At 34.0% G+C, this 25,380-nt stretch overlaps 4 protein-coding genes and 1 long non-coding RNA gene across 7 annotated transcripts; 2 read left to right on the forward strand and 3 right to left on the reverse strand.

Annotated features, from left to right (window-relative positions):
- Positions 1–287: 287 nt before the first annotated feature.
- On the reverse strand, positions 288–1,205 carry LOC111384266 (protein MIZU-KUSSEI 1-like). The gene has a single exon (XM_023008532.1). The coding sequence runs from the start codon at positions 1,118–1,120 to the stop codon at positions 383–385; it is 738 nt and encodes a 245-aa protein (XP_022864300.1). The 5' UTR covers positions 1,121–1,205; the 3' UTR covers positions 288–382.
- Positions 1,206–2,203: 998 nt separating this feature from the next.
- Positions 2,204–8,669, reverse strand: LOC111384252 (protein LNK4). Of its 3 annotated transcripts, none has more exons than XM_023008517.1 (6): positions 8,543–8,669; positions 6,294–6,668; positions 5,546–5,789; positions 5,136–5,255; positions 4,911–5,047; positions 2,204–2,703 (listed from the first exon to the last, which is right to left on the reverse strand). In XM_023008517.1, exons 2-6 carry the CDS (start codon positions 6,623–6,625, stop codon positions 2,454–2,456), a joined length of 1,083 nt encoding a protein of 360 aa, XP_022864285.1. In that variant the 5' UTR covers positions 6,626–6,668; positions 8,543–8,669; the 3' UTR covers positions 2,204–2,453. The 3 variants fall into 3 exon arrangements, with proteins under 3 accessions (XP_022864285.1, XP_022864282.1, XP_022864289.1); XM_023008514.1 differs by having other exon boundaries at positions 6,294–6,651; positions 8,543–8,654; XM_023008521.1 differs by lacking the exon at positions 8,543–8,669 and having other exon boundaries at positions 6,191–6,635.
- A 4,923-nt stretch (positions 8,670–13,592) lies between these two features.
- Positions 13,593–17,236, reverse strand: LOC111377785. Its single transcript, XM_023000913.1, has 10 exons — positions 17,150–17,236; positions 16,530–16,618; positions 16,322–16,452; positions 15,657–15,889; positions 15,457–15,596; positions 15,218–15,400; positions 14,955–15,025; positions 14,509–14,660; positions 14,309–14,452; positions 13,593–13,658 (listed from the first exon to the last, which is right to left on the reverse strand). Exons 1-10 carry the CDS (start codon positions 17,234–17,236, stop codon positions 13,593–13,595), a joined length of 1,296 nt encoding a protein of 431 aa, XP_022856681.1.
- Positions 17,237–18,795: 1,559 nt separating this feature from the next.
- Positions 18,796–19,632, forward strand: LOC111377795 (probable CCR4-associated factor 1 homolog 11). The gene has a single exon (XM_023000922.1). The coding sequence runs from the start codon at positions 18,796–18,798 to the stop codon at positions 19,630–19,632; it is 837 nt and encodes a 278-aa protein (XP_022856690.1).
- Positions 19,633–21,370: 1,738 nt separating this feature from the next.
- LOC111391390 lies at positions 21,371–22,740 on the forward strand. Its single transcript, XR_002702106.1, has 3 exons — positions 21,371–21,711; positions 21,840–22,187; positions 22,267–22,740. It is a non-coding gene; the product is annotated as an uncharacterized LOC111391390 (long non-coding RNA).
- Positions 22,741–25,380: the final 2,640 nt, after the last annotated feature.

Here is a 25,380-nt window from a genome sequence, read left to right on the forward strand (position 1 = left end):
GATTCTTTTCAAGAACCGTGCTGGATGGACAAGGCCACGTAGACCCTGTCCAAACTGATTCTTTTCAAGAACCGTGCTAGACGGACAAGGCCACGTGCGTTGGCCCTGTCCAAACCGATTCTTTTCAAACACTATGTTGGACGTACAAAGCCACGTAGGCCCTGTCCAAACTGTTAGGACAGGGCCTACAGGTTTTTCCTTCTTTCCAATCTTCCCCTACATATGTAATTAATCAAAAAACAGAAATATACATGCATGCAATAATGATCTCAATAACAATATTGATGATAAATTTCTTAATCTCAATATATAACATAACTCTAAATAAACAAACCACAAGACCCAGACAGATATAAATGTTTTTCAATTATTAATTAATTGATCAGACTCTAACAAAGAAAATACTCAGTTCAGGCCCACTATTTCCATCTGGATTCATCATGTAATACGTCTCTGAATCCTTCGATCCAGTCACTCGTTCAAAATAAGCTCTCAAATATGTCAGCTCCCCTTCCGGCAAGTCTGCGGCATCACCGGGAAGAACTCCGGCTCCCATTGACACTGCATGAAGCATTTGAATAGCCTTCAAATCATCATCCGTCACGTCTCTTTTTACTGCATATCCAGCTTTTCTTCCATTGCAGTACATAGTCCAGATAGGTTCGTCCATCAGCTTGATTTTCTCAGTAGGGTGTTTTTCGCATTCGAGTGCAATTCGAACAAGTCCCAATCCCATATCTTGAAGGAGTTTTCCAGTTTGAATTGAGAGTTCAAGGACAAGAACCGGAAGGCACCTGGGGTTTTCTTGAATTGCTATGTTTACACGAGATTTCCGGTGCCCGAATAGGGTTCCGGTCAGCTGTTTTCCGCCGTGAATATGGCCATCGTGGATCGGAACAGGCATCTTGCATGGAGGATTGATGACGGGAAATGACCGGAAAACTGATCGGACACGCTGGAAAAGTTTAGTGGACTTGGAGGGATTCTTTTTACGGGATGGTTCTTGTAGAGTGACTTGAGGCTTGGGAGGTGAATTCTCAGCTGGTGCCACCACATTCGGGGCCGGCGGAGGCGGTGGCCGCCGCTTTGGAGTGGGCATTTTGTGCTTAGGTGTTGGCATCTTGGTATTGATGAACGGAAAAATGTGCAGGCTATTGTGTATATAAGAAGAGGAAATAATGGGAAGCACGTTTTTTGTTGATCAATTCAGAGTGGTTTACTACTATGCGATGATTGACTTAAAAACTTATAATTAATTATAATCACTTGGCCAAAAAGAGTAATTAAATAACTATAATTTGTTTTTCTGTTTGTTAGTTCTCTTGAATTTAGGCGGAAATCTCTGCTTTGGGTTGAAAGTAAAAGGCATAGTTATCTGGCAACAAAGCATTATCCAATTATTAAACATTGGAAATGGAAAATAACTGTTAATATTGAAAAATTAGGGGGAAAAAAATTTCTAACGGTCTAAAAATCTGATTTTTATTTAAACCAAACGTGGACCGAATTTCTTACTCTTTTTTGTAAATTTAGAACTTTCAAGCTGCAATTACTCTATGGATGGAAGGCAATAATACTTACGAAACTTTTATGTTGCTTCTCACAATTATCGAGCCTAGTTAACTCAGCTCTTTCTTGTGACCCTGATCTCTTACTACGTTTGATTATTCGGATGTACCGTTACTTAAACAAAGACACCCAACTTCTCCCAAATTCTCTTAATAAGCCCTTGGCTAAAACTTTACAATGTGCTTATAAGGATCTTTAAATAAATATTTTGACTCTGTACTTTTATTTTATGTTATGTCCAATCTTAATTAAAATTCTTCATAATAAAGTAACATGTTGATTCACTTTTAAATTAAAATGCTAGTTGAGTTCTCTTATTAAAAACTCATATGTCAATTCTTCAATAAAAAGTCCCCGTTAGAGCCTTTGCTCCATTCGAAACGTCTTGTTTCTTCATTAAACAATTAATTGTCAACCAAAATAGTCAACTCCATGTTTGCCGACTTAGTTCGAATCGACAATTTGGTAGAATTTATTTACATCGATTATTAACAGTTTGCTGGGATTGCCTTCACAAGAACAGTATTCATTGTAGGTATTTCTTCGTTACCACTGCAACTCCTCTGCCAGAATCAAAATAAAATAAAATAAAATATTGGATTTTTGAAATTTGAAACTCTAATAAAAGTTTGAATTCTACACAAAATTGACTAGGAATTATGGTAGCAAGTATTCACCAAACAAATAAACACCCACAACAGTGAGAACTGAAAGGAAATTTCAACATATACATAAAATATATTCGAGGATTCCCATTTCAGATGCTGGATAAGTATCATAAAACACAACTCGATATCAGAAACATCAGAATCTTGAGAAAACTCATAATATGCTAAATGAGGTTGTTGATTCAGATCGTTTCAAATCAATGCAGGATAGGAGCACTAGTCACCATCAACCATTTTGGTCGAATAAGAAAGACCATTATCAAATATCGGGACTTCTGCTTCACCATCAGGAACGGCGCCATGAGAGGAAATAGAGAAACACGGATTGTGATTGTAAAAACAGCATTTCACTTCATCCTCCGTTTCAGTAGCAGCGGGGTTGTAAATATTGATGTTGTGGAACAAGAGATTAGCAACTGTTCTATCAATTGCATTTGTTGACTCTTCTTCATCAGTATCATCCAACCTGGACGTGAAGAAAGATGCATCTATTAATTAAACTTATATCAATAATACTCATTCTTCAGGTGACAAAAACTAGTTAACGCCGGCGAACCCCCACAAGTACATAAAGAAATGTATCTATAGCTCAAAGCCTCAAACAACCCTTTTTTTTGGGTTTTGGGTTGGGGGGGGGGGGAATAGTGTTTTGATGAAAAATGTGTGATTAAAAAATAAAGAAAAGATTTGGATATGCGTGTAATAATATTTCAAATCACCCAGGGAATTCTTAAGCTTCAAAGCTCAAGTGGTTAGTAAAACCAGTTGAGTAACGATACTCAACGATGATCTCAACCATCCAAAACGTTACCAGACACCCTAGTATACCCTTCTCAAAGCAAATTCTTTTCCAGTCTTCTAGGTCCACAATCATTTATCGACTTGCCATCTTGAGAATTCGTGATCTAAAATGAACAGATGGTATCCATTAAATGGATGGGTCAACTGAACTAGGCTCGGAAATGCTACCAGTTCATTCACAAGGTCGATGTGCAACTGTTGTAATAAAGACACAAAATTGTGAACAAGAGGAACTTACAACACTCATGCACAATCAACTACAGGAGTATTGAAGACACGTCATCTCACATGAGACTGGTGGTCCAACAGAATCTAGAGTTAGGTTCCATAAGAGTTTCTCAAAGTGCATAGTGAAGATACTCACGTCAAAGCATTGATAAAAGGTAGAAAGCGAAGTAAGGCTGTGATAAACCCCTCTCCCTAGTGAAGTTGAAGCTTTTCAGCACGAAACAGTGAGTGACAAAAGACTATGATGCATAATTCACTATTTTCTATCTATCATATTTATCTCGTTGTCTCTATGTCTCCTCCCCCATGTTACTCTATTCCCTTCACTGCAGGTGTATTTTTTTATTTTTTTTATTTTTTTTTTTCACTTCTTTACAGGCCTTTCACTCTTCTTCCTCTTCTATTATCTTCTGCTTCACATTTCCTTCTCCGCTCTTTTCAGCCAAAAATGAGGTCTAAAGAGAGGGCGCAGCAGATACAAGCCACCAACTCTTCACCCAAAATATCACACTCATCAATTCCATTCTGAAGTCCTAACTTTAGTCATCATATCGTTTAACCTTTCCCAACGTGTCAACTGGCATGCTCTCATTAGCAGTAGCTTAGTCATCCAGGACTAATTGCCATGGTCAATGGCTAATCTCAGTTAGAATAATAATCTCACTTGGAAATATCATATACTTAGATATACACGCTTGACTACTAAAATCCTAGCTTTATACCTAATCCAAAGTGAATCAAATACAAACTAATCACAACCAAAACTAGTAAATCGTGTTTGGAACTAGTTAACATGACGGGGGTTTATCAAATAGTAATATATGAAATCTGTGTGTAACGTAGAGAAGGTTCCATGTATAGGACGTGTTCATTCGCAAAGCAGTCATGTGATAAATTGCTTAATTCTTCAAATATTGACGGGAGGCCTATAAATGTCACCCCAAGGATATATCACTCAAGCTTCAGTACGCTAGCACTACCATCCCCCACTTATCCCCAGCTGCAAAGCTTCATTACAAAGCATTTGATGGAGGAATATTAAATATTTACAAACACCCTCTTCAATCATTCTCAAGGAGTTCGAAACTTGGATCAAACAGTTACAGCAATTCTGAATAATTACATTATATTTTGATGGCCAGAGATGGATGAATCAATAGATGTATAGGACACTAATTGGATGGTTCTAACCATCAATAAAAAAATAGGAGCTTGCAGAATCTCATCATACAACAGTTATGAATTCTACAAAAACAGAATTATTGGACACTGTTCTACATTTGAATATTAACTTACCCCATGCTAAATTTGATTAGCAGAATGGAGAAGCATACTAATAACGAAGGACCACAAAAGCAATAAAATTTACATTATACAGGCTTCACAAATCACGAGTCCTCGTCAGTAAATAACTCCACGTGAGATAAAAGGAATCTAAAAAATATTATCAAATTTCAGTTCACAAAAGGTCTCAAAACTGTAAGCTGACAGTTTATAGATGCCACGCAAGAGTCCTAATTAGTAAATGACTTTCTTAAACCCAAAATTAACAATATTCTACTCACATACTCCTACTGTGATATATCCATTCTAATTGAGTAAAACAAGTGAGCATGAGAAAGTTCAGCAATATATAGCATTTACCTAGATGTTTCACTATAGGCTGTCGGTGAACACTCTGCTGGTGCTTCATTGCCTTCCTGCTTGGTTTCTTCATGTTTTGAGTTTTTCGCAAGGCGGTAAAGGGCATCACGAATGCAAATTCTAGTATTATCCGTCAACTAGCAAGATAGGATTAAGAAACTAACTTGTGAGCATCCCATATTTTATTGACGTGGTTTAGCACTTCTAGATATCTAGCATTCTCACCTGCACAGTCAAGCTTCTAAGCTCCAAATATACAGATTCCTCCAAGGATATTTTCTCCTCTGTGATGTGCTTATCTGCACTGTTGTGCTCCAATGAGAAGGGGACGTCAACCTCCATTGCCTTGAACAACAATTACCAAGATTAAAAATGTTCAGCAAATCAGGCCTTGAACAGCCATGTCAATGTTTCGAACGAAAATCATGAATATGACAAAAAATTTTAACTACATGGTTATATTGATATCCACCGGAATTAGCATCCACCAAAACATGTCCGAAAACCAGAGTTCTTCTCACCAATTGAAAATTGTGAATCCAAAATCAATATTAGATTAATTAGACATTATACCATGTTCTTCTAAAGATATCTCTTGTACTTAGTTGCTTACGCATTTATGAAAGAATGCTCACCGTTGCCAGCGTAAAGGGATCATTTTTTGCTTCATTCTTGCAGTCTGGTGAGGCAGAAAAAGTGTATTTTTCTAGATCCTGCGAGTGTCCGGTATTGTCTATATGGTCTTGAACAGTCTTAGACTCTGAAATTAGATCTCTTGAAAGATTTGATGGCGTCATATATTCATTGCTGGATGTTGGTGAAAAATTAACTGAACTAGCAGCATGGATTCCACTTCCATTCTCTTCAAGTAATGATTGCCTGCAAAATAAGTAGCAGAAGAGTTGAACTTCAGGAGCGTAATTTATACAAAAATGATAAAACAGTTTTAACATCAAAAACGTGTTTTAATAATCTCTGAAATTGATATGCCATGAAAATTGTTTTAACTGTGCTTGAAGCCCAAAGAAATGTAAAATTTAAAATTTTAAGTGCAATGATTTCGTTGCAAAGTGTCCATACAAAATGGTCAGCTCAGGCCACCACTGCTGTATTTTCTCTAATAAGCACAACACTCTAATCACATCACTTTTACAATTTCAGTGATAGGATAGAACAGTAGAAAAGCCAGAGCTTCAATCAATCGACGATCAGCCAATCAACTTTAAAATTTCTGTCTACCAACAAATCACTAAGGCTACTGTTCCTAAATAACAGCTTACCTTGAGCATGAAACTTTGAAACATTTAATAAAGCATAAGATGCACATGCATGATCCATGATGCATGAAATCAAGTATCTTAAGCCCAGAAGCTAAGCTTGTACACGAAAATGTCATCAGCCTCATCAAATCTGGCAACGTCATTGAGTTGAAAATCCAACTGTTCACGAGGAGAAGTGCTCCATTGATAAAAATCATCTTGCAAACCTATACAGACCCTTGTACTACAGAGCTGGTCAACTTCGCTAGAAAAAGTGGTCCCACTCAATGGAAGTTCTTCCGTTCCTGCAATTCTGCATTTCTTAGGGGAATTGAAGCTTCCAAATGTTGCGTTCTCCCAAGGAGACAAACTATATGGTGATGGAATCATGTCAGACATCTCCTTATTATTTGGCACGACAAGATCTTCAATATCACTTCCAAAGTACCAATCCATTGAATTTGCCCAAACGATATTATCACCTACACATACAAGAAGACTGATAACAGTTTAGTATATTGATGTTATGCTCCACTTTATTAGAGTCTGTCACAAAGGCCTATATCACTCAATCATGTGAATCAGTTTACACTTTTATGCTGCCCAAGCGACATTTATCTAGTATGCTTTTATTATTACCATTGCTCTTCTTGTCTTTTCCACTCACATTAATTATTCAAGATAGTAATATAGAGTTCCACTTTTCAGAATGGAAAACTTTATCTAATCCCTTACCTTTCAATCCCTCTCAAAATAAACATCCTCTTGACTTTTTTCTTATCTACACAATGATTTATGTAAGTCATATTAATCTATCCGTTCTTTTAACTCCAAAAACTCCCAAAATTAGCATTCCCTATGTCCCTTTAAAAATGCATCATTTTTTGAAAAGGGTAAAAGTCCATTTGATAAACTGAGAATTGTCAGGTAGTTTGCCTGTCAATGGCCTAAGAGGTATGCACTGGCCAGATTTCATTCAGTTATATGTGGTTTAGGATAAATTGTGTCTTCTGAAATTAACGATTCAAATTACATGCAGTATGCATTTCTTTCCAACTGAGTTCCATAAGCACAGAAAGATAGAAACAACTGAAATTCAATACTTGATAGACAATTTTTCTAAACCAAATGCCAAAAATGGTTTAGAGTTGAAAGCAGAGTTGAACAAGGAGGTGTTGGTTTTGGGAGCTCATCACAGACAAAGATGGTACCAGAGATCTCCAGAAAGATGGAGAATTTTATTTAGGGTTTGAGATGACTAATGATTATGGCCGTGGGATTCAAGGGGTGGACGGACGAAGGAGATTTGGATTTTCATGCAAGGAGGAAAGAAACAGGGTCAGAGTTCGTGAGTGTTTAGGAGAGTGATGAGGAGTTTGGTGAAAAGTTCTCTTTATAAGAAAATGAATATTTTTATCCTTAACCTCTAATAGAAATTGAACAGAATCAGATCAATATGTATCAAATAGTTCATTAAGGATCACACTAATATGTATCTAGTAGGCACCATTTCCAAAAGTTTGAGTACATTGAGCCCTCGTTTGGCCCCCATTAAATTTCATTACATTACATTCCATTTTTCTCTTTCCTATTTTCAACCACACAATCTTTCATAAAATAATATTACACGTAAATCGAAAACTTTTCATTCTTTTTCAACCATTCATTTTTCAAAAAAATACTATTCCACTCATTTTCATTTTCCGAAAATGGGGACCAAACGAGGGCTGAATAGTATTTCCCATTTGCCACTATACCAAGCTCAAAAATTCTAACATGTGAAATGATAATGACTTTTCCTTCAATTTTGTGTTTCGGCATCCAGGAAATTAATGCCGCCGTCTGAATATGATTATGTTTTAGTAATAACGACACAAGGGAGTGGTATTTTGTTTCGATTTCACCGTCATGTCAACGTTATCCTCTAATACCAATTAGATCATGCCAGTGGATATTCGTCTTGAAACAAAGGATGGGTATTTCAATTAGTAATCAAGATTCAAGGTAATAAACTAGAATCACTAGTGTATAATTCCTTCCTTTTTTTAGTTTTAGGGAAAAATATGCGTGGATACCAACAGTATAACATAAAATGAAGCTTAACCAGACAATAAAATCATACATAGAGAATTTGTAGAGGCGACCACCAGCCTTTCAATTTCAATCGCACAAATTTCTTTAAAGGCTCAAATAAAAATCACATGGACATAAAAAAAGAATGCAAATCCAATTACAAGAGTACATCCAAATGAGTAAAATTTCAGCTGTCATCCATTAAATTCTGAACTTCAAGCCACAGAAAAATTGTCATCCATTAAATTCTGAACTTCAAGCCACAGAAAAATTGAATTTAAAAAAAAAATAGATACATACCTGAGTAAAAAGGTGATTGATGAACTAAAACAGTCACGAATTTTGGAAGTTAATCAGGAAAATATGGCGACTAATCGAGCAAACTACGGTGGGCCTAATGGCACGGAACTCCTGAATTTATAGAACAAAGATTATGTGCAATAGATTAAAGCACTATATCTGAAGTGACGGAAAAGCCCTCTTGTGACTCTCTACAGTTGCGTAAAACTGAATAGTAGTCAAAGGGTATATTTGGAAGATTAGGAAAAGAAAGTCCTTTCGGGAGAGAGAAATGATTTGTGGCTGAGAATTGTGGGCAGAGGAATTAGTGGCTCAGGATTCTCTATCCAAAAATGAAATAACATTGGTTCACGTTGATTTATGGTCCCACCAACATCAATCCTATTTCAAAAGGCGCTTTTATGTATTTTCTTGTATTTATAGATTTGGGACTTGGACTTCATTAAAATCAAATTTCAAGAAATATATATATTTTTTTTAAGAGTGTATTGTTAAAAAGAAAAAGAAAAAAAAGTTTTAAATTTATGTGTTTTATTATTTTATTAAAGAATGAGTGATTGAAAAAAATAAAAATAAAAAAATATTTTTAGAGCCTATTTGGGAGTGATTTTGAGAATTGATTTTTTGACCATTGGAGGAAAGTGGGATCCACCTGTGAAAGAAGAAGTCAAATATAACTGCTGAAATAATAAAATAACAGCCAAAAAATCAATTTTTTAGAAGAAAGAATCACTCACAAACAGGCTCTTAATAAAATATTATCCAAACAAAGTTATGAGTCCGTTTGAGCCACATTATTTGTATAATGAGAATGAAAAATAGAGTTGTTATGGCCCCACACAAGAGATAGAAATTCAAAAATGGTGGCTGAATATGATGGATAACGATCATATTTTTCATTTTAATGAAATAAAAATGGGGCTCAAACAGAGCCTATAATTTCATTTTTTACTCACTTCTTATCAACCACATATTCTCTAATAAAATAATATTACACATTATCTCGATTTTTTCTTACTTTATAATCATATATTTTTCAAAAAATTATCATTTCAAAATATATTTTTTCCAAAATCTCTTTATAACGGGGTCAAACAAGGGCTAATATTACATCTAAGAGGATAGTCCCAATCTGCACAAAAAGGCCTACAAAAAAACTAAAGCCCAATCAATCAAGCAATCAAAGTTTTTGACACTGTGCCCTTGTTTGAGTCCGATTTTTGAGGAAAAAATGAATTTTTGAATAGTATATTGATGAGGAATATGTGGTTAAAAAATAAGAAATTTTTTTGAATTTACTTATAATATTATTTTATTGAAAAATGTGTGGTTGAAATAATATCAAAGCACTGTTAAAATATGCATTTTTTTTTTCAAAAGAATGCAGCTCGGCTGTTTAACTTTTTCTAAGATGATTAAACATAATTTTTATTTCAATATTGCTATAATGACAGACTCAATAATTGAGGGATACTTGTCAATACATGATTGAATAGCTTTAATAAAAATAAATATAAATAAAAAACCAACATCCAATCGATGTCTATCACACCGCATAGTAATCCCATCCAGGTCATTGTCCTTATCCAATAAGCATTATTATGTTTATTTACACATTTATAGAATTTAGGAAAATTTGCAGCAAGCAATCCCAACCTTTTTTTTTATTATTATTATTTAATTTTTTTTTCAGATTTTTTTTGTTTGTTTATATAATGTGATAATTCTTACGTTACAATTTTACCCATTTTAAATTTGGTCAAAATCAACTTCACTGGTCAACTAACAATCATCCTTTCGACATCTGTTGCATATTTTTGAAATGTTATATTTTTCATTGACACAAATTAGATGAAGTCTAATAAACTTGAAAAAGTTATGGACTGCTGTTGGCATTTATTCTAAAATTTACATGTCCAAATTTATTACCAATTTATTATTCACATATTTTTATAGAATTCAGAGATTAAAATCACTTAAAAGTTACTATTGATTGGCACGAGAGTCTAAAGAAAAATAAATGCTTTTCGAAGTTTGCCCATGTTTAGTGCGGATTAAAATCAAATTTTGATATAAGTTGATGAAATAAATGATTGAAAAATTATAGGTCTCATGAAATGTGTAATTAAAATTAATTGTTGACTTTAATTTATTAAAACATTTATTTTAATTTCCATCAAAAAATGATTTTATTGAATAATAATATTGTATGGTTAAATCACTTTTTCACTAGGTAGATTCAGTCCTCAGTATGGCAACGAATTTGGACGGTGAGATTTGCCCTCTGGCAATGTTTTCCTGTTGCTCCAATACGTGCAATGAGGGGGCAGAAATGAGTCCTTTGTTCTCCCTCTTGCATGAGTTAGTATCTGTGAGAAGAATAATTATAAAAAGAATCTATATATAAGGGACAATGTCTGAATTATATAGAAGTTATCATAAACCTTTACCTTGAATGCAATGTGGGCCTTATGTAAAGTACTTACCAATGGAATAATTCTAGTTGTACAAAAATCATACAGAAGTTTCACATGGAACATGAGACCTACTGGTACCATGTGGAATAAAATAGTGCTCAAAAATGACCACCTCCTTGTCACGTGTGTAGTCTGTAAAGTTTTTGTACGTGTAGTAGCTCTCCAATGACATTGATGAAAGATTCACAAACGATGGAGGGAGACATGTCTTAAGATCTGAAGCCCTTGTGGGGACATGTTACTATTACGTGGATGGGGTACGTTTGGGTAGCTTGACTTGTAAATGATTTGATGTACCTTGTCGAAAGAATACCAAAGCTTTAAATGTGTGTTTTTTTTAAAAAAATTAAAATCTAAATAGCTAAATAGGCTTACTCGATCAGGATGGATCTTGTTTTTTGTTATAAATGACAACCTGACGGAAAACGTGAGGCTTCTAAAAGCATTGAGTCGTGTTTTATGACTTTATCCATGCAAACTTAGCCCTTGTTTGAGCCCCAAATTTTCTGATTCTTCTCATTATTTTTTCTACGGTACTTATTTTCAACCACACATTCTTTATTAAAATAATATTATACATAAATCAAAAAGTTTTCGTTTTTTTTAACCATACATTTCTCATCAATTTATTCCATAATAAATTTCAAGAAATTAATGGGAAAAAAATGCAGCAACGGTTCCTAACCTTTTCATTTTTTGCAGACTTCACCCTGACCTTCATTTTGTGCCAACGGAGGCTCCTAACCTTTCATAAATATACACTTGAGGTCCATTTGGACAAAAATAGTCCGAAATACTGTCAGTTGATCGGAAAAATTAAAAAATTATCATCCAATAAAACTATCTAAATCATCATCCAAAAACACTGTCCAAAAAGGTATCAATGTCCAATAAAACCATCGCGGTAGCAGATTATTCAAGAAATTTTTCGATCAACTGACAGTGTTTTAGACGGTTTCCATCTAGATGGACCTTAGGTACATATTTATAAAAGGTTAGGGACCTTCACTGGTACAAAATGAAGATTATAGTAAATTCTGCAAAAAAAGAAAAAGTTAGAGACTGATGTTGCAATTTTTCCAATTAACGGGCTCAAACAGGGGCATATTTTACACCAACAGTTGTGTTCTCAATCCATCTTGGAAAATTACGAATTCAAGTCAAAACACCTCCACAGATTGCAACTGAAGTTCAAAATTACTACAGATATATGGGGGGCGGGGGGTTTCAGTCCACTCACTACATAATGTAAGGCTGAATAACGAACCCTCAAGTCATAAAATCGAATCGAAACAGCTTTTGAAATCATTGATTTGGATTTATGTGAATCTGTCAACGATTTGATTTTGAACTTAACCAAATCATTTCTAAGTTGTTTGATTTATGTTTCATTTTTTCAAACCATTTTCAAATAGTCTAATTGTTCAAAAAAAATCTGAAAATAAATAAATAAAAATTTTATCTTATCTAATTAAAAATTAAACACATTATAATTAAAAAGGCACATCCATGTTAGACTCAACTTAATTGAACTCAATCAAAATCCAATAAAACTCAATATCCAATTAGGCAATTATCCATACAAATTAACAAGTTAAATCGAACTCAATTATCGATCAATCATCCCAATTGAGAATGCAAAAACCTTAAATTGACTGAAGTATTTAATGACCGTTGTTGAACCATATTCATCGATCTTTCATCCCAATTGACTAGGCAATTAAATTTAGAATTAAATTGAAATTTGCAAAATTTATTTCCCTTCTATTAATAATTTTTTGGATTTTGGTTCAATCTTTCAAATCAATTACCAAAATTTTCGTTTATTTACTATATTTTATTGATAGTTGTGTTGGTTTGTGTTTGATTTGTGCTCTGCTGCTTCCTTAAATTTTTAGTTGAACAATACTTTTTGTGTTATTTGCGTCTTAATTTTTTTATTAGGTCATTCAATTTATTATTTATCTATTAAATTAGTTGATAAATTTTATTATTATTTATTTTGGTTTCATTTTGATTTATGTTTAGGGATGGTAAAAAAATCCGTCAAAAATCGGTACATGCGGGCCCCGTCCGCCTAATCAGGTATTTGAGGTGGGGAATTCTACCCTGAGGCGGGGACAAGCAACACCTGTCCTGCCTCGTTGATTTTTTAAAAAAAAAAATCAATATTTTAAATAGAAAATTTCACAAAATTTCATTAATTCTGATAGAAGATGGTTATCTAAATATGATAAACAAAAAGCTTAGTTTACCAAATATATAACTTAACGTTTAAAAATAAATAAATTAATTAAAAATTTTAATAGCTATATTATTGTCTCACTTTAATGAATAGGGACAATAAAATGAATTATCAAAAACTTATTTAAAAAAAATGAGAATACATAAACGGGTAAAGCCCCCGTCGCCGCCCCTAACCCACCCTGCCAACCCCACCTTGCCTCACCTTAAATGGGTAATGGGGTAGGTACAAGGCAGAAAAATGTCTGATGGGGTGGGGCGAGAAAACGCGTCCCACTGCCATCCCTATTTGTGTTGGGCTCTTTTAAATAATTATGAGTTTACATTTTTTACTCGTACTTGGGTTCTTGATTCTTTTTCGTTGAATGCAAAGATAGCTCATTCAGTGATTTGCACTACGATTTGGTTGAATAATAATAAGGAACCTATTATGATTCGTCAATATTTGAATGAGATAAAATCATTGGATGATTTAGTAAAATTTGTAGAATGTATTATTGTACTTTATCTTTCTATTCATTTTCTTTTATTAGTTGCTTAAATTATTTAATCATAATTAACATTATACTCTTATCTTTACGTAGAGAATAATCATGTATTGCAATCGAAGATGCTACGCTAATTCGTTTCGACTAAGAGGTAGGAGCTAAATAATTTCTTTTATATTGTTGCACTGTAATGATTTAAAGTGTAAAACTTTTGTTTGTAATGTATATAATGATATTAAGTGGCGAATCTAGGATCTGAGTCCTGTTAGGGGGGGTTGACGGTTGATTGTCGACCGTTGATCGTAATAGTCCGATCGTTTATTAAAATTTGGTTGCATAATATAAAAGTTATTTAATATATACGTAAATGAACTAAAACGTCAAATCGTATATATATGAAAATATATTTCAATACAACCCAAAATAGTAAAAAAAATATACGATACAACCTTGCTTAGTTACTCTGAAACTGTAAACTTAGATAACTGCATTCTACAGGGTCTCATATTTTGAAAATGTTGCAATATTGCCTCATTCTCAATTTTTTTCAAAATAACTTTCTCCACGTAAACCACCAAATTGTCATTCAACCAGTCATCTCCCATTTTGTTGCACAAATTACTCTTGATTAGATTCATATCAGAAAATACTCTTTCAACACTTGCAGTTGCCACAGTTAAATCAAAACCAAGATGAGCAGCCTATAAACCAATGGAAAATAACAGGAACTTCTAGTTTCAACAAACTTCTAAACTACACAAGATATGCTATTAAGATTAAAGAAAGTTTCGTCCATTCTCACAAGCATAAAAAACTTATCAAGATGAGGTCGAAGTAATAAAAACTCTTCTCTATTGAAGTCCAAATGATAAAACTGAGCAAGACGTAGCAATTTATTCTTATCAAAAGCTGCAAAATGAATCTCTTGGTCTTAAACATGAAATACAAGTAAAGAGCTCAGTAATTTTTTCTGGAAAACGATCATTCAACTCTTGCAAGATTGAGTCTATCGCATGACAATACAAATCAACATAAAAGCAATGAAAATAAGTCACCTACTAAGCTAAAAGCCTAGTTCGACTTTCACTACTACAATATCCTCCAGATTGGGCATTAAAATATGTCTATCAACACAAAACTCAATCATCCTACTCAACAAAGTATCCCAACCATTCTCTCTCAGGTTCTACAATGTACACTTACACAAATTCAATAATCCTATAGCATTCTGAATATCCTGATTCTTTTTCTGTAAGGCTTGTGAAAAATCATCTCTAATTACAAGAATTTTAAATATAAAGTGAAGACTGAATACAAACTCAAAATCTTGCATAGTATTCATCTATCTTACGGTCGAAGATTTTTTATTTGAATGTATGCCATCTTCTGATATATTCTCAAGAACATCTATGATAGTATTAAATATATTAATGAAACGAGTAATTGTTAGTAGATGTGAGCCCCACCTAGTATCACCTGGGCGTGCCTCTTGAAACTGACCACTTTCACCAGTAAGTTCCTCAATATTAAGTTTCTCCAAAATATTAGAATGATAACTTATTCGAAAAGCATCTACACGCTTACATGATGCACCAACCAAATTCACAATAATAGCAAGTACGTTAAAAAAATCTCCAAGCATACAATTTCTACGTGCCACAAATACAATTGCCAAATGAAGCTGGTGAGTGAGCAATGAACTTACATAGCATGTGGGTTCTCTCTTAGAATTAAAGCTTTCAATCCATTAAATTCATCTGACATATTACTTGCTCCATCATAGCCTTGACCTCTCAGGCTAGATATGCTCAACTCATGTGTAGAAAACATTATATCAATAGCATCCTTCAGTGATTAAGCACAAGTGTCAGTGACATGGAACATACCCAAAAAACGCTCATTCACTTGGCCACTTTTGTCAACAAACCTCAAAACAACTGCCATTTTTTTCTTCGTAAAATTATCACGAGCCTCATCCACCAAAACCGAAAGCAAAGAATTACCTATCTCATTGATAATAGCCCTTGTTGTCTCTACGACACAACAATTAACCAAATCCTTTTGGATGGTTGGTGAAGTCATTTGGTCATTTTCAGTAGCATTATTAAATAATGCATCTTCAATTTCCTTACAACGAGCTACATACCAGTTCAGTAACTCAATTAGATTTCCTCTATTAAGAGACTATTTCGATTTATCATGACCATGAAATGACAACCCTTGCATCAAGAGGAGTCTAGTACAATCTAGCATTGCAGTCAACCTGGTCCTATAACTTTGTTGTTGACTACTACTTTGGCTAGAAATAGTATAGGAGATACTTTGCTTTTGATTCATCAAGTTCGAACACTTTGCAAAAGCTTGATTATGAGCACTATCAAAGAGACCGACATGATCTTTCATTGTCTTTTTGTGCTTCCAATCCCTAAAGCTGATTTTAGTAAATATATGTCCACCCTCTTGACCTACTCTATCGGGTTTGAACAAGTAATAATGCAAATAATGCGTCACATCCTTTTTTATACTGTATTCCAACCAATAAAATTCGGAGAACTATTCTTTCTGAAAACATCTATTATCATTCTCCATCGGTCTTCTTGAAAAATTATGTCCATATGGTTGACAAGGACCCTTCTCCAAGTATGACATCCTAACATCATCTCTGACATTAGGATCATATGACTCGATAGGGGGCGTATCCCTGGATTAAATACAAGATCATCCACATTAAATTAAGTCCGGGACTTTTTTGTGTTATTCGATAACTATTGTGCTAGCCTAGAATCAATGGCGGGATTAGATGCACAACTAGAAGTAGAAGAATTGGGTATGAACTTTTGTTTTGGTCGAAAAAATAGTTTCATAATCTGCAAAATGCCCCAATTACTTATCATAAATCACAATTTGTAAACATAATTTCGTAAATCGTAAACATAAATTCTCAAATCAATAATCATTCCTCATCAAAACATAAATTACTTATCATAAATCACAATTTGCAAATATAATTTCGTAAACATAAATTCCCCAATTAATAATCATAACTCATGATAAAATATAAATTACTTATCATAGTTCATAAATCACAATTCGCAAACATAAATTTCCAAATGAATAAATCGTAACATAATTAATATTAAGTTATTCAATGCTCAACATCAACAACTCACAGTAGACAGTAGCAAACTAGTAGGGGCGAAACAAAATATAACAAAATCAAAATAGACAAAACAAAATAGAACAAAACCAAGACAAAAAAAAAAATAAATAATAATAATAATAAAGAGGGAAAGAAAGAGTCACCAATGGCAGTCTGAGACTCTGAGGTAGTGTCCGTAGTGAGGTCGAGACTAGAGTCTAGAAGGCAAATGGCTGGTCACGATTCGTTCGACGTTCACGGCAGCAGAACGATGTGTTCTTTGTTGGAGTTTGCGGTCGTTGGTCTGCCTCTTGGAGTCTGGAGCTAGGTCGTGTAGTGTGGTCATGTCGATTTGGAGAAAGAAGAAGTGAGGTTGAGGAAAATGGTTTGGCAATTTGGGGGAATTGGATTTGGGAAATTCACAATTCTTGCTGGACCTGGACGATTGAAATAATGAAATGGTTTGATAAATTGAATAATTTCAATTGACAATTGGGCTAAATAATAAAAGGCCCAAAATTTCTTTAATTTACTGAAGCCCAAACCAAAAAAAGGGTTTTCTTCTTCCTTCTCCTTCTCCAAGCGGTAGGCGACCAGGCGGTTCTGTAACTGCTACGCATAGTGAACGGCTAACCCAGTGGTTCTGTAGATTCCGCGCGGAGCCAGCATACGCAGCCGTGTTCCCTTGTCGGGTGCTGACTCTGCGCCTGATGATACTAATAATTATGTTTCAACTTGAGATTTTAGACAAATTTTTATGATTTAACTTGTTAGGTGTATTTTTTTTATTTTTTATGCTAAAATTGTGATTTTAACCGAGTCAAACCAAAAAAATGGTTTGGTAGAAAGTGAAGCAGTTTAGTTTGGAAAAAAATTAAATTATTTTAAATGATTTTGTTTGAAGATTTATCACAAATGCCTAAATCGAATCACGCTTATCCCTAGATCAAGATAAAGTAAAGGAGAAAGTTTGATATTTTAAATGAAAAACAATTATAATTGGGCTATTTTGACTAGTAAAAAGGGAATTTTTGAAAATTCGCCAAACACGAAAAGGTGTTTTTCGTGGTAAGTTGTATTCACATCACATTTTTGTTTTGGTGCACCAATTTTTCATTAAACTAACGTTTTCCAGCCTTTTACTCATCATCACACTTATTTCTCTAACTTTTTATTGTATTCTTATCATCGACCTCCTATAAAATAGGATATCTTGTCCTTAATCACGATTTTGTCCAAATATCTCATTAGCGTGTTTTCAAATAATAATAATAATAATAATAATAATAATAATAATAATAATAATAATAGTAATAATAATATTTTGTTGTACTTTTGTCTATGTTGATGTTATTATTATTATTTGAAAAATATGGAGCAATTAAGAGCTTGATTACCTTTCATTATTATATCTTTATAACTTAAAAGTCGAATTAAACTTTAATTTTAATCACATATTTTGAAGGTTCCACAACTACTATCCATTTATACATTACTTTATACGACTTACTTACGATGAAATCCAAACAAGCCCTCCTAACAGAATTTTTTTTGTTTGACGAATCAGGACTTGAAGTGCAAATTAACAGCTTATTGAGAAGAAGAATATGACAAAAAAAAACTTAGAAAAATTTTGTCTTCTTACTGACTTTCCATAATAAGTCAGATATTCTAATATTGTTTCCATAATCAGTTTAGATTCTTTATTAATTGTATATGGAGTTCTTTCCAAAATTGGTAAAACTCTTTTCCTAATTCGATTGGGAATCTTAAGCCTCAGAACCTCTATATAATGGCATCTCTTCTCGTTAAGGAAAAAGAATACAGATTTTTTCAAAAAGATCCCAATAATTTGAAATTTTTTCTCTTCTCATCATGAAAGAAAAGAAATTTAATCCAGCGACAATGGGACGGCCGATTAAAGTGCGAGAAGTATGGCAGTATAATTTGGGATACGAGTTCAATTTGATTCAAAAAGTTCTTCACTTGTTTCCATACACTTCCATGGACACCGAATTTCCTGGAGTAATTTACCATCATCCAAAACTAAATTATTCTCGTCTTTCTCCCGGAGAAAGCTACTCAATCATGAAGAAGAACGTGGACGCTATGAAACTTATTCAGGTCGGGCTCACATTATCTGATGAAGAAGGCAATCTGCCAGATTTTGGGAGTGAATTTTGCTATGTATGGGAATTTAATTTCCAGGAATTTGACGTGGACGAAGATCTCCAAAACCCTAAATCCATAGACTTGCTTAAGCGCCAAGGCATCGATTTTTCGAAGAACAAGCGAATGGGAATTCATTCCTTTCAGTTCGCCGTGCTTTTTATGACTTCTGGACTTTCATTGGCTCCGACATGGGTGGACAGAAGTCGAACGTGGATAACTTTTCACAGCACGTATGATTTCGGATACTTGATAAAAATTTTGTCCCGTAGAGAACTTCCAGATGATCTGTCAGAATTCATGGGATTGGTGAGAATGTATTTTGGGGAGAAGGTGTTCGATATGAAGCAGATAATGGGATGTTGTGGGCTTTACGGCGGCCTCGAGCGGATGGCGAAGAGTTTGAAAGTCGACAGAGTGGTCGGAGAAAGCCACCAGGCAGGGTCCGATAGCTTGCTTACGATGCAAGCTTTTATGGAGTTGAAGAAGGTTTATTTTTGCGGTCCGACAATGGAATCGTTGAATGAATTTAACTACGTTTTACATGGATTAGTCAATGTTGTTGCTGTCTGAGGATTAATTTTCTTCACAGTTCTTGATTTTTGTAAACAATATTCAAAACATAAAATCAGAATTTTTGTTCTGGTTCTTTTTAAACGGAATTCACATGTTCTGTTTTTCTTGAAATTCTTAGCTAATTATGCAAGTATTTCTCTATTGACACTTCATACATGAACATATTTGATAACTTTGATGGATGGAAGTTGAATGGCTCAAAGATTTACATTGGTAGGAGTAAAATCATATTTTTAGTATATATATATATAGCTTAGTCCTTTTAGTGACTTTGTGTCAAACTTTTTCGAAAAAAGACAAGAAACTATCGTGAGAGGAGCTACTTGGGATTGTTTAAGCAATTAAGCTGGCTTTATTGGCGGATAGATAGCACTCCTCACTTTGCCATGAGAACAAAGAAAGTCTCCTTTCAACTTTGCCCGCCGCCTGTTCTTTAGGGCTTTCTAGTAAGTGGGGCCTTAGACCAACTCCTCGAGTCACTAGAAATAGGGTGAAAGGCTCACTACTTCTTCATTCATGAATCTCGAAGCTGGAACTTCTTCTTGAACCGGGCAGCACCCCGATTCCATGTTTAGGATGGGATTTTTAATTGGAAAAGATAAAGAATAAATGGATCACAAGTCGATATGGCTGGAAATGAATGTTAGTAATAATAATATTAAATAAACAGTATGTATATTTAGTTTTCGAAAGGTAAAAGGAAAGAAATAGGAAGTTTCGGATAAAAAAGTATTGTTGCTTGTCATCATCCACAAACGTGCATCACCTCGGAGCAATTCAGTGAAATTGGGAAGAATGGGCCAGGCTGAATTTGATCCAATACAAATTTTAATAGGCTTAGTTAGAGGGGTGATTAGAGATGGACTCGACGTCAACTTTATGGGTGTGATAAAAGTTAAAAAAGGGACAAATTTGCACCAGTAGTACAATGGCCATTTTGATTTTAAAAAATGGAATATAAGCTAAATTTTTTAATTAGTTGAAAATATAGTGTATGACTTTTCACTATAAAAGTGATGCATTATGTGATTTTTTAATAAATCAACTTTTTAATTAAAAAGCGATAGAGTTTTTTCACTTATAATGTAGAATTTTAATCGACATCCAATACATAAAAGTGAGAATTATATATTAGTTTATAAGCACGTTGTAAGTTTAGGCAATGGACTATAAATGGAACTTGTCAGGTTAATTAGGAGTTTTCATTCAAGTAACGATACATACGAAGAACGAATCGTCGAGGTCTGAAAAAGACTTGACGAATTGATGAGGCTCAACAATTGAAAGAAGTAAGGGTACGTTTGAATGCTAATATTTTTCAAAAAAAAAAAAAAAAAAATTCACCCAAATTCTTACTTTTTTTTTCATGGAAAATATTTTCCTACTTTGGTCACGTGATCATAGTTTCCTCAAAATCAAGGAAAATATTTTCTTTAGGGTGAGTAGGATTTTATTTTTCAGGAAATTTACTCTCTCTTATCTATCAACTCTCTCTTATCTACACACATTAAAAAACGGACAAGTATAATATTTTTTTAAGTTGAAAATTAAATCAATCAAACACATTTAATTAACGATTTTCATTCAAATAAATTCTAGGCAATTGAATTAATTATAATTTATTTTCTTTCTATACATATTTCATACTTGTAATCAAACAAACTCTAAAACAAATATATCCCTGCCATGTAAAAAGGGAATGAGAAGTCTACGGCAGATACAACAGTCATCTAATCCTCTTTCCTTCTTCATTTTTCCTCGCTATGAACAAAATGCCATCGTTTTTGTCTGTACACAGTTTTCCACTTTTCTCCATTTCTTTACGCAACATCCATGCTCGCAAGCCTCTCTTCGTTATCACTTCCAAACAAATTACGTCCACCAGAATTCTTTTTCTTCTGCTATTTTTTGTGTATGTAATCTGCTTCATGTTGCATATTGGTAATATATTTTTTGTAGGCAGTAAATGGCGGTGGTGTTGCAGTCAAAAGACGTGCTAAAAGCCTAGAATGGGCTTATAGAGGAGAAGGCGCAGTGAATCTGGTTCTTGCTTATTCTGGAAAATCTGCTTATTTTGTATGTTTTCTTATTCTATTTTTTACTCTTACCTTTTATTGTGTAGACTACTTTTTAGTTTAATTTTTGTTAGCCTAATTGGTTAACGCTTGTTCAAACTTCAGATAATTTCGTTTTACATTATGCAGTTGCAGACCCACGTGATCTCTCTCAAAAGTTGTTCCTGATGTCGTTTCCGGTTTCCATCCATCACTATTCAACTAAAAGGCCGAGTTTCGATGAGTCATTCTTCCGAGTGATCGAAATCGAGATTCAGCGTGCCCAGGAGAGCGAGGACGATGACGAGGTTTTATTTCTTTTATCTTTTTAATATCTTTATGTAAATAACTTGTCTTTGTTATGTGGATAGATTGCAAGAAAACGATGGAAAATAAGGGGTGATGTATTCAATTTCCTTTTGAAATTGAATACCATCCTCGACAACAAACCATAACCCTAGCCAGAGAATATCAGGATGAAGCTATCATTCTATACTGGTAAATTCCCTTTTTTTTTTTTTTTCTTTTTCTTTCTTAGTTTTAGTAGTTTGATTTATTTTTTATGGGTTTTCTGAAGTGCGTTTTACTGCAATTCCTCGGTGGCTTCAAGTAATGCTAAGTGGAAAGTTTTTTCAATTCTTCTGCAACTTATTGAGAATTTTCAGATAAGAAGGTATGTTTATGAAGATGTTTTTGTGCTTAAAAGATGCATAGAAATTTGTGGTCGGTTACCTTTGGAAATAAGTTATAATGTCTTTTCTGATATGGTGCGATCGTTTTCTCACTTTCTGATTTACAGTCTTGCACAAAGTTGTATCATATTATGAAAATTGAATGATTGGGCGTAGGAAGTATAGTGACAGTGGATTGACCAGCTTTTTATATAGAGTTTGATTTGTTATTTCTTTAATGGCGATCAATCTCCTCTTTCATAAAATATGGAAATGGAAGAGCCATAAATTGACAAACTAAAACCTGGTCCAGTGAATTTCATTATATATATGGAACATAAAATATGGATGTTAAGTTGAAATTATTGAATTTTTATTTTGAACCCCACCCAATCTTGAGGGCCCCCACGGCCCCACTCCTAGAGCTTTGTGAGGGAGGTAAATCGCGGTATATGTCCCAACAGGTCAGGGAATAAGAGCTGTCTGTATACTGCGCCTACAAGGAGTCTAATTCCATATTTTGGGAATCGAACCCCTACACTGCGGTTGCCAGCAATGCATGAGATAACTTCACTCTTATCATTTGCACCACTGCGCTATATCTCGAGGGGCGAAATTATTGAATTTTTAAATATCACCGGTAGATGGTCCATCTCAAACTATAGCGTCAAAATATTTTTAGATGCTTTTAATATATGTTTTATTTGCGGACTTGTTTCTAATGATGAAAAGGAAAGTTCATTTGAAATTGTACAGCCTGTAGAAATTGAACTTCTCAATAATTCTATTGATATCAAATAAATTGAGCTACATTTAGTTACGAATTTATTTTTTCCCCTGGCAAAAGTTGATGCTATTTTGCTTTTTCGAAGCAAACTTGAATTTAATTGATTATATCAATCATTTAAGAAAATGAACTTTGAAGAGCCATATAGTTTTTTCAAGCTGAGCCTTTAAAGAATGAATTTTATACAGTGGTGTTTGGTTGCGGTGTTAATAGTTGGTGATGTTTGGTAAATATTTGAGGTGAATGTAGTATTTATAGTCATCTATGACCAAGTATGTGTTTATTGTGATTGGTTGTGACCAATTTTGTGTTAATTGTGATCAGTTGTGACTTGATCATATACCGTCACAGTTAAAATTGACCCGATCACAAAAAATCATATTGAAGACAAATTTAATCACAGTTAGTCACATAGAAGAAAAAATTTGATCATGGTCAGTCAAAGATGACACATGTCAGTGACTTGGTTGTGTACAGTCACATTATAGACCATCACAAACTACACTAAAGATAAATTTGATTACAGCTAGTCACAAATAATACAAATTAGTAACTTGATTATATACAATCACAAATTAGACAGTCATAGACTGTCACACTAAAGATAATTTTGATCATAATTTGTCACATATAACACAGGTCGTGTCACAGATAAAATAGTTAGTCACAAATCTAGGGTGATTTCATGGGAGTACAGTGTAATATCCAAAAAATGTTTTAAATTTTTTTAAAGGTTAGGAAGCGGTGGAGGTAAGGTTTTTAATTTTTGAAATGTTTTTATAAGTTGGAGCGGGCGTGGTTCTGAGCTGGGGTATAATATTGAGAAATTTTTTTAATTTTTGAAATTTTTTTTACAGGTGGGGTCTGTGGAGTCGGGGTGGGTGAAAGTTGTTTCGGGTTGGAGTGTAATCTTCATAAAAGATTTTTAATTTTTAGAATTTTTTTACGAGGTGGGGTATGGGGGATATCATTAATTGATATAGAGCTTGTTTGTAAGTGATTTTGAGAATTGATTTTTTGACCGTTAGGAGAAAAGTGGGATCCACTTGTGAGAGGAGAAGTCAAATATGACGGCTGAAATAGTTAAATAACGGTTAAAAAATCAATTTTTTTGATGAAAAAATCGGACCCAAACAGGCCCATATTATTAATTAGGTGGGATTTTATTAATTGGTATCAACCCCTAAATTTTGAAATAGTTTGACAAATTTGTTAGTTTTGAAATGTAATTCTTATATTTAGGAGTTATATGTATTGGTTCTAGGGACGGATCTAGAATTGGATCCAAGATCGGGTTATAAAATTTCAAATCGAACTATTACGTGGGAAAAAAATTTACACATAAAAAACTGATTTTTTACCAAAAAATTTAAAATTTACCTGACGTGGCATAATAGTTGCAAGTGCATAAGACAGATTTAAAATATTGCTCAAAACAATTGGCCTGGTCAATGTACCAAAGAAGAAATAAAAAGTGGAAGGAAGATACACCACTCCACTCGCCAGATTTCTCCCGTCGAATCCTAGATCTGAGATTTTCTCGTCTCTTCCCAGAGCTGAAGTCGGTGGATCAATTGTCGGCGAAGGTGTTGTCCAGCTCACTTGTACACACACACACACACGTTTGTACACACTGATCGACGACATCACCGACAGCCGCTTCCCCATAGCATCTGGACTGCTACTTATTACCAACAAGAAGCAAAATGCCAAACATATTGCAAGTAACACGTTACACCAAAAAACTAAAATTGGCCAACATATTCACAGCTAACTAACTAAATTAAACAAACACGAAAACATAAATTTCTCAACAAGCTCGTAAATTATCTCATTTCACAACTTCCCAACACACGAAATGGTGCAATAATTTGTTGAAAAATCCAAAAATCTTACAGTTTCAAACCATGTAGAATGGGTGCCAAAAAAAATAAAAAAAATCATAAATAATTTGTTCAAAATCCCAAAAATCTAACATTCTCAAATCGCTACGCAGTCGCTATTATTTCTAGTCTAAAGCCATCGACGACAACCCCAGAAGATGATGATAGCGACGATGAAATCGACAACTTTGTTGCGGTTTGGGCACTCGATAATATGACACAAAGTTAAAGATGTTGCATTATTTGTTGTTTGACGATAGCCGGAGTTAGGGACGAAAGTGCCGACGACATCAACAATAATTAAAGGTTGCAGTTCGACGGGGATAGATGGGAGGAATGGGCGTGAGAAG

This window comes from Olea europaea, chromosome 3 (assembly GCF_002742605.1).
Source record: "Olea europaea var. sylvestris chromosome 3, O_europaea_v1, whole genome shotgun sequence".
NCBI classification, from domain to species: Eukaryota; Viridiplantae; Streptophyta; class Magnoliopsida; order Lamiales; family Oleaceae; genus Olea; species Olea europaea.